General features: G+C 36.7%; 1 protein-coding gene across 1 annotated transcript; it reads left to right on the plus strand.

Annotated features, from left to right (window-relative positions):
* Window positions 1-3,753: 3,753 nt before the first annotated feature.
* LOC115513057 (eukaryotic translation initiation factor 4H-like) lies at window positions 3,754-13,389 on the plus strand. The gene is given in 4 exon segments (XM_032593078.1): window positions 3,754-3,802; window positions 3,805-4,239; window positions 7,987-8,081; window positions 13,210-13,389. Coding segments are annotated over 4 exon segments (759 nt in total).
* Window positions 13,390-14,104: the final 715 nt, after the last annotated feature.

The following is a 14,104-nucleotide window of genomic DNA, read 5'->3' on the forward strand; positions in this document are numbered from 1 at the left end:
AGAAACAAATCGAATTTAGATTTTCATTTACTTTTCTTACAGGTGTTACCTCTGATCCAAATGCCAGAACTCTGTTCACTCTCTCATCAACTCAAGCTTCACACTACAGAGTAACACTCCTACTAGAATTCCAATTTCAGAAGTGCCTGATATCTTTTAAAATCACTTAAAAACTGCCACCAAGTTAATTTTCCTAAAATAATGCTTTTATCATTATTTTTCCTATTCAACAGTCATCCGTATAATTTTCAAACAAAAAAAATTAGAATAATCTCATTCTATTTTTCTCTTACCTAAGCACATACCTCAAGGATAGTGATAGCAGATGTCTGGCAAGGATGAGATTACTTACATATCCTTGGCCCCTTGCTAATCAATCAAAGACCGTTTTCCAAGAAACCAAATGTGTCCACAAATATTGTTTCACTGTGGCATTCAAAGCAAGTACTGGCACTTGTCCAGAGTAGGTGCCTATTATAAAACTGCCATTATTGATAAAAAAAAAAAAGAGCCACAAAAACTCCCAAGGGAACTGTGTTTTAATCATGGATTTCCCTTTAGTGAAATGCTTACATTTTAGAAAACAAAAGAAATAGATTTTAGTTTCTCATTCTGTAAAATTAATCAGTTCATGTTTCCTCCATATTCTAAAACTCTAAAACTATGGCTATCCTGGCCTCATGCTTCCATAATCCAACTGTTTTCATCAGTGCCTGAATGTTCTTTGTGTTTCTGCACCAGTGCTTTTGTTCACATCATGCCTTTCTCCTCCCAACCTCACTCCCACAAACATCCAGGACGCCATATTTCCACCTCCCTAGATTAAAAGCCCAATTCTAATTTTATTTCTCTTTTTTTTAAGTGTATTTTTTTAAGTTTATTTAATTTCATTTCAATAAACATTTCTCTTGCCACGCTCTCTCTCAAAGAAACTTCTCCTTCCATCTGAGTCTTCTAGTATTTGTCCCCTGGATAATTTATCTGACAGTTACTAACTAAAGAGGTATTCTCCTAAACCCCATTATGCCTTTGGAGCTACCTACCTATCAACAAATTAAGCTATGTTCTTTGATGACAAGAACTGGCTTTCACCTTTTAGTGCTTCCACAATGCCTAGTGCAAGCTCCATGTTCTGCATGATGACATTAGAGTCACTTGAACTCATCCAATAAAGTTTATTTGTAAACCTCTCTTTTGCAAATTCACAATCTATTTCAATACACATTAAATAACACAAATTAAACAAACATAGCATATATATGTATTGCACTAATAGATTAAGGCACTTTTCTCTGCTGGATTAAACTGTAGCCTCAGATACCTTCTTAACACAACACTATATTGATAATATTAATTTACTGAGGTTGGTATGTGCGATGATCGGTTTTATATGTCAACTTAGATAGGCCTATGTTACCCAGCTACTTCATCAAATGAATATAGGTGTCGCTGAATAGGTATTTTATACATGTGATTAATATCTACCATCAATTGACTATTTTTTGAAATTTTTAAAAATTTTTTTTTCAACATTTTTATTTATTTTTGGGACAGAGAGAGACAGAGCATGAACGGGGAGGGGCAGAGAGAGAGGGAGACACAGAATCGGAAACAGGCTCCAGGCTCTGAGCCATCAGCCCAGAGCCTGATGCGGGGCTCGAACTCACGGACCGCGAGATCGTGACCTGGCTGAAGTCGGACGCTTAACCGACTGCGCCACCCAGGCGCCCCTAACTATTTTTTGAAATTTTTAATAAAAATAACATTTTTATTACAAAAGAATATTCCCAAAAGAACATAGATTATGTGACAGAGCGCCTGGGTGGCTTAGTCAGTTGAGTGTCCGACTTCAGCTCAGGTCATGATCTCACGGTTCAGGGGTTCAAGCCCCTTGTCGGGCTCTGTGCTGACAGCCTGGAGCCTGCTTCAGATTTTGTGTCTCCCTCTCTCTCTCTCTCTGCCCCTCCCCACTTGCACTCTGTCTGCCTCTCTCTCTCTCAAAAATAAACAAACAACAACAACAAAAAGAACACAGATTATGTGAAGTCCCAAAATGAAATATCTTCATTATGTGGGATAAGGACTCCTTTTATTTTTTTTATTTTTATTTTTTGTAACTGATTGTCAGATTGACTTCCATACAACACCCATTGCTCATCCCAACAAGTGTCCTTCCTCAATGCCCATCACCCCCTTTCCCCTCCCTCCACCCCCCCCATCAACCCTCAGTTTGTTCTCTGTATTTAAGACTCTCATGGTTTGCCTACCTCCCTCTCTATTTGTAACTATTTTTTCCCCTTCCTTTCCCCCATGGTCTTCTGTTAAGTTTCTCAAGTTCCACATATGAGTGAAAACATATGGTATGTCTTTCTCTGACCAACTTATTTCACCTAGCATAATACCCTCCAGTTCCATCCATGTTGCTGCAAATGGCAGGATTTCATTCTTTCTCAATGCCAAGTAGTATTCCATTGTATATATAAACCACATCTTCTTTATCCATTCATCCGTTGATGGACATTTAGGTTCTTTCCACAATGTAGCCATTGTTGAAAGCACTACTATAAACATTGGAGTACATGTGCCCCCTATGCATCAGCACTCCTGTATCCCTTGGATAAATTCTTAGCAGTGCTATTGCTGGGTCATAGGGTAGTTCTATTTTTAGTTTTTTGAGGAACATCCACACTGTTTTCCAGAGCGGCTGCACCAGTTTGCATCCCTTCCAACAGTGCAAGAGGGTTCCCTTTTCTCCACATCTTTGCTAGCATCTATAGTCTTGATTTGTTCATTTTAGCCACTCTGACCAGGGTGAGGTGGTATCTCAGTGTGGCTTTGATTTGTATTTCCCTGATGATCAGTGACATTGAGCATTGTTTCATGTGTCTGTTGGGCATCTGGATATCTTCTTTACCATCAATTGATTTTATGTAAAGGAGCTTCTCATTGATAAACAGATATACCTGAGGAAGAAGTAATTCAGAAGTTCCACTTAAAAAGTGCAATATCAATTCCTGCCTTAGAGTTTCTAGTCTGAAGGTCTGCCTTACAGATTTCAGACTTGCCTAACTAGGCCTTACAATCATACAAATCAACTTTTTGCAATAAATCTCATGATATATACATATATATGTATATGCAAACACACACATATATGCATGTACATTTGTAGTGTGTGTGTATATATATACATCCCATTTGTTCTGATTTATCTGACAAAAATCAAATATCAAAAATCATCAAAAAAATTAAAATGTTAATAATCTATTGGATGACAACTTTATTAAGTCTCCTTCCTTGATATTTGTTGAAAGCCAAGAATTGAAGTCCATCTGATATTGAAAGAATTTTCTTTCCAGTAATTACAATAATAGTATCAATTTCTAGGAAGAATGAAAGATATCTATGCTGAAAACTATAAGTCATTGATGAAAAAAAATCAAAGATACAAATAAATGGAAACGCATCCCATATTCATAGATTAGAAGAATTAATATTGTTAAAATGTCAATACTACCAAAAGCCACCTATAGATTCAATGCAATCTCTATCAAGATTCCAATGGTATTTTTTACAGATGTCAGAAAAAGCACTCATAAGATTTATGTGAAACTGCAAAAGATTCCAAATAGCCAAAGCAACCTTGAGAACGAACAAGGCAGGAGATACCATTCCTCTTGATTCAAGCTATCTTATAAAGCTATAGTCATCAAAACAGTATGATACTGGTTCCTCTCCCAGAGGAGAAGGCAAATGGCAGACTCTGGTGATAGCTACCATGATAGGTCCTACAGCAGCTCTGGCACGGCAGAGGGTCCTGCGGCAGTGCTTGTGGCCATAGCCAGAAGGAGATGCCCACAGAGCCCCGCTACACAGCATATGTAGGAAATCTACCTTTTAATACAGTTCAGGGCGACACAGATGCTATCTTTAAGGATCTCAGCATAAGGAGTGTACTGCTAGTCAGAGACAAAAACACAGACAAATTCTGCTATGTAGAATTTGATGAGGTGGATTCCCATAATGAAGGCTTGACACATGATGGTGCATGGTTGGGTGATCAGTCACTTTGTGTGGACATTGCAGAAGACACAAAACAAGATAAAAGTGGCTTTGGATTCAGGAAAGGTGGACCGGATGACAGAGGCTGTGCTCACAGTGAGGACACGGGCGTTCCTCAGACCTTTGTCATGTGTGTGTCCCCGTCTCTGCCTTGCATTTATCTGTTTGTTCCTTGGCGTAAGTAACAGTGAGATGCTGTGCTTACCACCCTCCCTGAATTTTATAATGAAAATGGGCCTAAAATCTGGCACTTTACTGTTTCACTTGATGAATTGAGGATTTTACTCTGCAGAGCTGTCAAGAGCCTTCAGAGGCTATAAGTCACCAGGTCTCCTCCTTAGGACATGGTTGCCTGTTCCTACACACTGTGTTTGGCACATACCCAGGGCCAGGGCCTGGGCCGTTGCTTCTGAGCTCCAACGCCTGTGTGTGAACAACCTGGGTCCTGCACTGAGTCCCGGTCCTTCCAATTGAGAGTAGTTCAGGGCCAGCCAGCAACTAGAGCCAGTGGAAGAGACCAGCCAGTGGGAGGGGAAGGGGGTGCTACAAGTTGCCCTAGCCTGCTTAGCAGTGTGCTTAGGGAGTTGTCCTCACTAGCTGGCATCCTTGGCTTCTCTCACTGTGTCTCTGTCCTGAGGTCTCAGCAACTATGAACTCTCTCTCCTTTCCCTCCTTTACCTGCCACCTCTCCTTCCAAAATAAGAACCATTTGTGTAACACCAATACTTAAGAAAGACATGCATTATGTGGTTGTAATCAAACCTGATGCTTTCAGATGACTACTTACATCTTCAATGTGGAAAGCTTAAGAACAAAACAAATTCATCTGAACTGTGCAATCCAGCTGACTTTTATTTTTTTTTTTATTATTTTTTTTTTTTAATTTTTTTTTCAACGTTTATTTATTTTTGGGACAGAGAGAGACAGAGCATGAACGGGGGAGGGGCAGAGAGAGAGGGAGACACAGAATCGGAAACAGGCTCCAGGCTCTGAGCCATCAGCCCAGAGCCCGACGCGGGGCTCGAACTCACGGACCGCGAGATCGTGACCTGGCTGAAGTCGGACGCTTAACCGACTGCGCCACCCAGGCGCCCCCCAGCTGACTTTTAAATGTGAGAATGGAATTCCACGTTCAGCTGTATGTCAGAAAGTAAATCTATGGGTATGGCATTTTGTGAATAATCTTTTAAATAAAAGAAAATCTTACAAAATACTTAAAGCAAACAAACAAAAACAATATGATACTGGCATTGAAGCAGACAAGGAGACCAATGGAACAGAATTGTCAGCCCAGAAATAAGCCCAAGCACATATGGTCAACTAATATTTGACATAGGAGCCAAATATAGTCAATGGACAAAAGGCAGTCTCTTCAATAAATGGTGCTGAGATAATTAGATATTCACATGTAAAAGAATAAAACTGGACCCACGTTTACACCACTCACAAAATTAACTTGAAATAAATTAAATCTTCCATTAAGAACTGAAACCATGAGGGGCGCCTGGGTGGCGCAGTCGGTTAAGCGTCCGACTTCAGCCGGGTCACGATCTTGCGGTCTGTGAGTTCGAGCCCCGCGTCAGGCTCTGGGCTGATGGCTCGGAGCCTGGAGCCTGTTTCCGATGCTGTGTCTCCCTCTCTCTCTGCCCCTCCCCCGTTCATGCTCTGTTTCTCTCTGTCCCCAAAAAAAAAAAAAAAAAAAAAAAAAAAAAAAAAAAAAAAAGAACTGAAACCATGAAACTCCTAGAAGAAAAGAACAAAACTCCTTGACTTGGGTCTTGGTAATTATTTTTTGACCATGACACCTAAACCACAAGCAACAAAATAAAAAAATAAATAAATGGATATACATCACACTAGAAACTTCTGCACAACAAAAGAAATAATAAAGTGAACAGACAACCTACAGAATGGGAAAAATATTTGCTAAACCACTTTTCTAATAAAGGATGAATATCCAAAACATATATAGACCTCATATAATTCAATAGCAAAGACAAAGACCAAATAATGCAAATAACAAATGGGTAAAGCACCTGAATAGACATTTATCCAAAGAAGATATGCAAAATGTCAATAGGTACATGAAAATTTACTTAACATCACTAGTCATCAAGGAAATGGAAATTAAAACAAGAATGAGGGATCACCTCATATCTGTTAGAATGGCTATTATCAAAAAGACATGAGATAACAAACTCTGGTGTTGATGTGGAGAAAAGGGAAACTTTATGCACTGTTGGTGAGATTGCAAATTGGTAAAAAAACATTACAGAAAACAGTATGGAAAATCCTCAAAAACTTAAAAATAGAGGGGTGCCTGGGTGGCTAAGTTGGTTACGTGTTCAACTCTTGATTTCGACTCAGATCATGATCTCATGGTTCATGAAATCAAACCCCACATCAGGCTCTGCATAGACAATTCAGAGCCTTTGTTTGATATTCTCTCTCTCCCTCTCTCTCTAGTCCTCCCCTGCTCATTCCCTGTTTATCTCTCTCACAAATTAAAGTAGTTAAAAATTTTTTTAATTAAAATTGAACTCCTATATGATCCAGGAATTCCACTTCTGGGAGTATATCCAAAGGTAAGAAAAACTCACCTGAAAAAATATCTGTACCCCATATTCTAAGCAGCATTATTTACAATAGCCAAAATGTGGGAATGACCTAAGTGTCCATTGATAGATGAACGGATAAAGAGGTGATAGTACATGTATATAAAATAAACATTTTTTTACAATATTTACAATAGCCAAAACATAGAAAGCATAGGAGAGAATTATTTACAATAGGCAATACATGGAAAAACGCTAAGTGTCCATCAACAGATGAACAAATTAAAAAATGCAACAGATAGATGATAGATGATAGATAGAGATAGAGATATGGATATAGAGATAGATATATATAGATATATATAGATAATGGGATATTATCAACAAGAAAATATAAGGAAATCCTACCACTTGTAGCAATATGGATGGACCTTGAAGGCATTGTGCTAAGTGAAATAAGTCAGACAGAGAAGACAAATACTGTGTGATCTCATTTATATGAAGAATCTAAGGGAAATAAGCCATACAGAGAAAGACAGATACCATATGTTTTCACTCTTATGTGGATCATGAGAAATTTAACAGAAGACCATGAGGGAAGGGAAGGAAAAAAAAAAGAGAGGGAGGGAGCCAAATCATAAGAGACTCTTAAAAACTGAGAATAAACTGAGGGCTGATGGGGGGTGGGAGGAGGGGAAAGTGGGTGATGGGCATTGAGGAGGGCACCTGTTGGGATGAGCACTGGGTATTGTATGAAACCAATTTGACAATAAATTTCATATTAAAAAAGAAAAAAGAATCTAAGTGGGGGGGGGGGGACTCAGAAGAGATGAGACTGGTGGCTACCAGAGACAAAGAGTAGTGGAAAAGGGAATTAAAGGAAGGTGGTCAAAGGTGCAACCTTCTAGTTATAAGATAATGAAGTGCTAGAGATGTAATGTGCAGCATGAAAACTGCTGTGTGATAAATAGGGAAGTTGTCAAAAAAAAAGTATAAGTATACCCTAAGAATTCTCATCAAAGGAGATGTTTCCTCCTTTTTTTTCCCCTTTCTTATCTTCTTTTCTTTTTATGAGAGTATGGATCTTAGCTAAACCCACTGCAATCATTTCACACTGTATGTAAATCAAACCAACATGCTGTATACCTTAAACTTATACAAGGATGCATGTCAAATATTTCTTAATAAAACTGGAAGAAAATAAAGTGAGAAACCTGAAACTTTAAATTAGGAATAGATCTAAGTCTGGTTTACTCCAAAATGTCATTCTTAACAATTATGTGACACTACATAGAATTATATATAAATAATCTCCTTCAGGTATTAGATATGAGATGACCTCTCAAAGCACTAACATAAATGTATTCAGGTAAAGATGTCCGAGCTTACAATGTAAATGTTCCAAGCTCTGTCCACTTTCAGAGACCTACTGCTGCAGGGACACTGCCTGCAAACCCGTGCAAGGTTAGATTTGTGAATGTTTTTCTCTGATAAATTATGGCATAATTGGCATTTGTTTATCATTTTTAAAAAGATGGCATCAGCATAGCTCAAGTTCAACTAAATTACTGTGTGCTTTGAGTGTTGATTTAAAAGCTCACTAAGAGTCCAAATACATAACTAATACGATAGTTTTTGTAATGCAGTCTATTCATAAGATGAGAACTGACCGTACCCTGTCCTGTTCTCTCCTATTCAGGGAGGAAGAAAACAAGCTGTCATAAATCTTGTGGAGAAACTTCTCGTGCAAATTTGAATAGGGGAGGAGAAGGAGGAGAAAGGACAAAATATTTCCTTGCAACTTGTACCCTCTATATCTCTTCTTTTCTTCTAGGCTATTGAGCAGGAGTACCAAAATTCTTGAGCATACTGAAATTCAAGCATTTGTAAAGAAAGTAAAATTCTTGTGGTTCTCCTTAGAGATTCTAAGATAGCCTGGATAGTGGTTTCAGATTATACATTTTATGTAAACGTCAAAGGTAAACCAATGGCCATATTACCTATTGCTGTTTCCAAGTGATGAAGAGCTATTCGTGTTTTCCAAGTAAATACCAGATGGAAAGATTATAGGTATATATGGAGATGGATAGATAGATAGATAGATAGATAGATAGATAATAGATAAATAGATATATAGATAATAGATATAGAGAGATATAGATAGATGATGCATAAAGATATAGTGATAAATGAAAGATAGAAGAGAGATGATAGATGATAGATAGATAGAGATAGATAATATAAAAATAGATAATAAATGGATAGATTAGATGATAGAGACAGGTAGTGATAGATGATAAACAGATGATAGATGATAGAGAGAGAGAAAGAGAGAGAGATAACAGCTATCAAGATACTCTTTTGTACTGACTGGATTCCTATTTGGAAATGCAAAAAATTCATCAAATAAAACTTAAAACCAGTGGTTTAAAATAATTGGAAAGGAGGAAGGAATTTTAGTGAATTAGACAGCTCTACCTTGGACCTTTAGCCAAATGTGCACTGTTTCAAAATAAAAGAAATTAGTAACTTTTCCAGGACAGTTTGCTCAATGTGTGACCTATTCACTAGCTTAAATAATTGGTGCAAATTCCATTTCATTAACATTTTTGCTTATTTCATGAATGTTATTCCTTCCATTGGTTAAAAGCTAAATTTCTAAACAGATTGGTATGTGTGAAAACTCCGTTCTTACATTGTTTTGCCTGAATTGTCCTTATGGACATATTTTGAGGTCTTATACTTAAAGTACACTGGATTTCTACAACAAAGCCAATACCCAAGGAAAGTAAATCAGAAAAAGGCAGGAATACATAACAAATAGACATAAAGTAAATAGATATAAAATAAAGCTCAATGCAGCCTACTAGGGAAGGCATAGTGTTTAGTGTTACAGAAGTTCTATGGCAATATGTGAATTTTCAGCTGTCAATACAGTTTTACATTTTGTGAAGCATAACATGCATTCAGAAGAATGTACAAATCTTAAGTATCCAGATAAATATGCCCAAGTAAACACATCTGGGTAACTAGATCCACAACTCAAGAAACAGAAGAACAGCATACCGACCTTCCCCTCCATTGGACCCCTTTCCGGTCAGTATTCCCCACAATGACACTGCAATCCTGAGTTCCAACACCACGGGTTAGGTTTGCTTTTTTTGAAATTTATACTACTGGAATGATACATATAGATTCTTTGGCTTTCTGATTATTTTCATTCAATATTATAATTGGAGGATTTATCCATGTTGCTTGTACTAGTAGTTTTTTTTTTCATTTTCATTACTATATAACATTTCATTGTGGAAATATACCAATATTTATTTGCCCTTGATGGCATTGAAAGAGTTTCCTGTTTGGTTTTACAAATACTACTGCTATGAACATTCTTGTTCATATTTTTGGCAGACATATTTTTGGTGTTTTTTCCTTGAATTTAACCTAAGAGTTAAATATGATATTCACAGGTTTAAAAAATACCACATAGATTTTTCTAAAGTAGTTATACTAATTTTCAATTACATTACTGGTGTTCAGTCCCACATTCTCCCCATGACTTATTTTATGTAATTTTCATTTTAGTCATTTTGGTGAGTTTGTATCACACCGTGGTTATAATTTACACTTCCTTATTGACTAGTGAAGTTGAGTAACTTTTTATGTTAACTGGTCATTTTAATATACTTTTTTTTATGAAATGCATGCTCAAATCTTTTACTTATTTTCAATGTCTTGACTGTCTAAAGACAGAGTGTATTATGCTAATCAAAATAAGTCAATCAGAGAAAGACAAATATCATATGATTTCACTCATAGGTGGAATTTAAGAAAAAAAAAAACAGATGAAACTAGGGGAAGGAAAAAGAGAAGAGAGAGAGAGGGACAAACCAAGAAACAGACCTTTAATATAGAGAATAAACTGAGGGTTGCTGGAGGGAAGTTGGGCAGGGGATGTGCTCATTGGCCATAGGTATTAAGGAGGGCACTTGTGATGAGCACTTGAGTGTTGCATATAAGTGATGAATCACTAAATTCTACCCCTGAAATTAATATTACACTCTATGTTAACTAACTACCATTTAAATAAAAACTTGAAACTAAATAAATAAATAAAATTGATTTGAAAGATACTGTGTGTCTATTATATTTATGAGTGTGTGTATGTGTGTTGAGTATGTTTACACATAGATGTATATAGGTGTGTGTATATGTACATATATATATATATATATATATATATATACATATACACATACTGGTTATATTTCCTTTATTATATGTACTTCAAATATCTTCCCTGATTCTGTGACTTAACTTTTGGTCTCTTAGTGGTATCTTTTGGTATTATTATCTTGATATAATCTAATTTGTCATTTTTTCCCTTATAGTTATGTCCTATGTAAGAATATTTGCTTAATATCAGGTCATTAAGATGTTCTACTCTTCCTCTAAAAGGTTTATTGCTTAATTTAACAAGTCTAATCATTCTGTAATGAATACTTTTATGGTAGAACTCAAGAAATGTTTTCCCTCCATAGACATATCCAGAATAGAATGTTTGAGAATATTTTTTCTGGCTCTCCATAATACCACACCCCCACCTCTACCCATTCAAATAATTCTGAGAAAACTAAGATATTCAAGAAAATATTTTCAGCTTTAAATATACATAGTCACATTATGTTTTGGCAGGTAATAATAAAGTCTAATGATTAGTATAATAAGAGTATGCCTTGTTCTAATTCATAGGCTTATCTATTTTCTTATTTGTAAAATAATTTCATTCAGACAGAAGGTAGGCCAACCACTGCTAAGAATTAAGATGTTCAAATGAATAAATTTCAGCTCTGAACTACTATGAAAGAAAATAACTAAGATATGGAAACTCGGATTCACATGATCATGCACATGACAATTTATGAATTTGTTCTTATTTGCCAAAGATATGTGGAAATAATTATTTCCTTAACTAATCTGTCATAGAACAAATGTCCTGAAAGCACTTGAGGCCTGAAGTTATTTTCTTAACTAACACTTCCACAATGAAAACATGACTTCTATTCCAAAGAAAATTTGGAGACTGCATATAGAAGAGGAAAACAACTATTTACTAAACAAATCTCTACCTACCTCACCCACAGTAAATTCATGACCCTCCTTTCTCACTACTTCTTTCTTTTATAATAATAGTTCATAATTAGTCTTAGGCTTAGAATTAGTCTGAAGATAGAGAAATATCATCTTCAAAGTAATTCTTCATCAAAGAAATCTAATAACAGATTTTTTAAATTGCCACCATCTGTTATATACCTTGTCATCTGTCTCTAGTAACTGCCTGCAGAGTGTACCAAACATTCTCACTTTATTGTTTTTGTTACTACTTACCTGCAATTTCTCAAATCGATACCTGAAACCCAATTTGTCTGTGCCCTTTTTTATTGATAATACAATGGGCACACAAGAATAACAACAAAAACAAACAATTTGAGGAATGTCATACAGTGCTTACAGTTTATGCCTCAGGTCTTTGTGAGTTCTTTTTGGCAGGTGGTCCCTGAAGACCTATTTGACCCTTTATTTTATTCCAATAGAGCTCATTAACCATATCCTTTTCTGCAGATATTTTCTTCACAAAATCCATTTTTCTTTAACTATGCAGTTAGAATTAGGTTCAAATAGCACCCTTCCAAGGATTTAGCAGTGCTAGGAACCAAGATATATCTTAATTGCCGAACTCCTCCCAACTGCATGATTCCCACTAACAATAATGATTCTCAGGCTTTGTAGCTAAGCACCAGGAAGCCCCTTCTCAGGCCGGTCTGGCCAAAATCCCAAAATGATAAAAAATGAACGACTGGGGCAGGTGTGGGAGGGGGGGATGTGAACAGATGATCATTGATTGCTCCATGATAATGAGGGTACTTCTGAGATTTGCTCAAAGCAAAAGGAGATTCGTTGTTTTAATTTTGAATTGCTATTTACTCCCTTATTCATTCTGCTCCCGAAGAGGTGAAGTGTCTTATCTAACTAGTAATTTGGAGAGAAGGGCTGGCATGTTTTGCTCATTGCTACTCTCTTCTGGGAGTGGGCATGTACTCTTTCTTTAAAGATAAATTCTGCCTAAATCTGTGGTTTAGTAATTCTCTTTGGCTAAGACCTAATGTCATATTTTCCAGCTTGTCCTCTGTCAATAATAATGGCAATATTCTTGCATCATCTTTAATCATTTATTTTGTTTCTTAATATTGTACAGAAGCTGAGCCAAGAAGAGTAGCCTTCGATGGTCTGTAAAGGACCCAATTGTGCTTGGATTGAGAACATTAAAAATGAAATAACAAAATATTAGATAAAACACTCATGAGGAGAGGTTTTTGGAATGAAAAGGGCATTTGTTTCTGTCCTTAATCTCTGGTATAAAGGGAAAGATTTTTGAAGTTGGTGTTTTAATAAGGGTTATACTGGGCCAGTTTTGACCCCTGTAACCTTGGTGTCAATCATATGGTATAGTGGCCTTATAGATAACTGCAGCTTATGTAGGATTTCACCTTAAAGGAGTGTTTTTTTGTTTTTTTGTTTTTTCTTCAAGCAGGTCTTGGGCAAAGGTGGTATATTCCTTGAGAGCAGCCTCAGTGAGAGCCAGAAGAGGATCCAAGCCAAAGGCAGCCAAATGGATAGCCTCAGAGAATGGATGGAGGTCTGCGAGACAGAGTTCGCAGATGACAGCAGAACTTTCTGCTTTGTCTCAGTAGACTCCAAGACTCAGTTATAGGCACAAATACACAAGAACACCAACAATAGCGCCTTAATAAAGTATGGCTCTGTGACCTCTTAGCAGGCCCTGCTTTTCCTCAATTGGAGCAGCTGAGACAAACATTCCATACAGAGAAAAGATCCTTTAAAGTTTTTTGGTCAATGGTTGGCAGAAGAGTATTGGTTGCTTCTAAACTGCAAAGAAGTTATATTCCTTGTTATTATAGAAATCAGCTTCTAGAAAGCAGATATTCTAAAACTCAGGTTCTAGCAGGATCTAGACAACAGAATCACTAACCCAAATTTTATTCCGTGCTTAGGGCCACAGAGGAGCTGTAGAAAAGCTAACTTTGGACCCATCTGGTACTGAACACAAACTGAGGGCTGCCCTCCTCCCATGGCATGATTTTATGTTGGCTATTGACTTATTTAATAAGAGGAAGCTTAGGATTCCTTCATGTACTCAACTCTCTCTAATATACCAAATCTTGTGTCAAAACCAACATCTTTCTGGGAGTTTGTTCACAGCTTAATTTAAGTATACAGGGCATGATGTGATAGTTAATTTTATGTGTCAACATAGCTAGGCTATGTTGCCCAGTTGTTTGATCAAACACTAGTCTAGATGGTACAGTGAAGGTATTCTGGAATGTGATTAATGTTTCTAATCAGTTGACTTGAAGTAAAGGAGATTATCTTCACAATGTAGGTGGGCCTTATTCAATCAGTTGAAA

Source organism: Lynx canadensis, chromosome B1 (assembly GCF_007474595.2).
Source record: "Lynx canadensis isolate LIC74 chromosome B1, mLynCan4.pri.v2, whole genome shotgun sequence".
Classification (NCBI taxonomy): Eukaryota; Metazoa; Chordata; class Mammalia; order Carnivora; family Felidae; genus Lynx; species Lynx canadensis.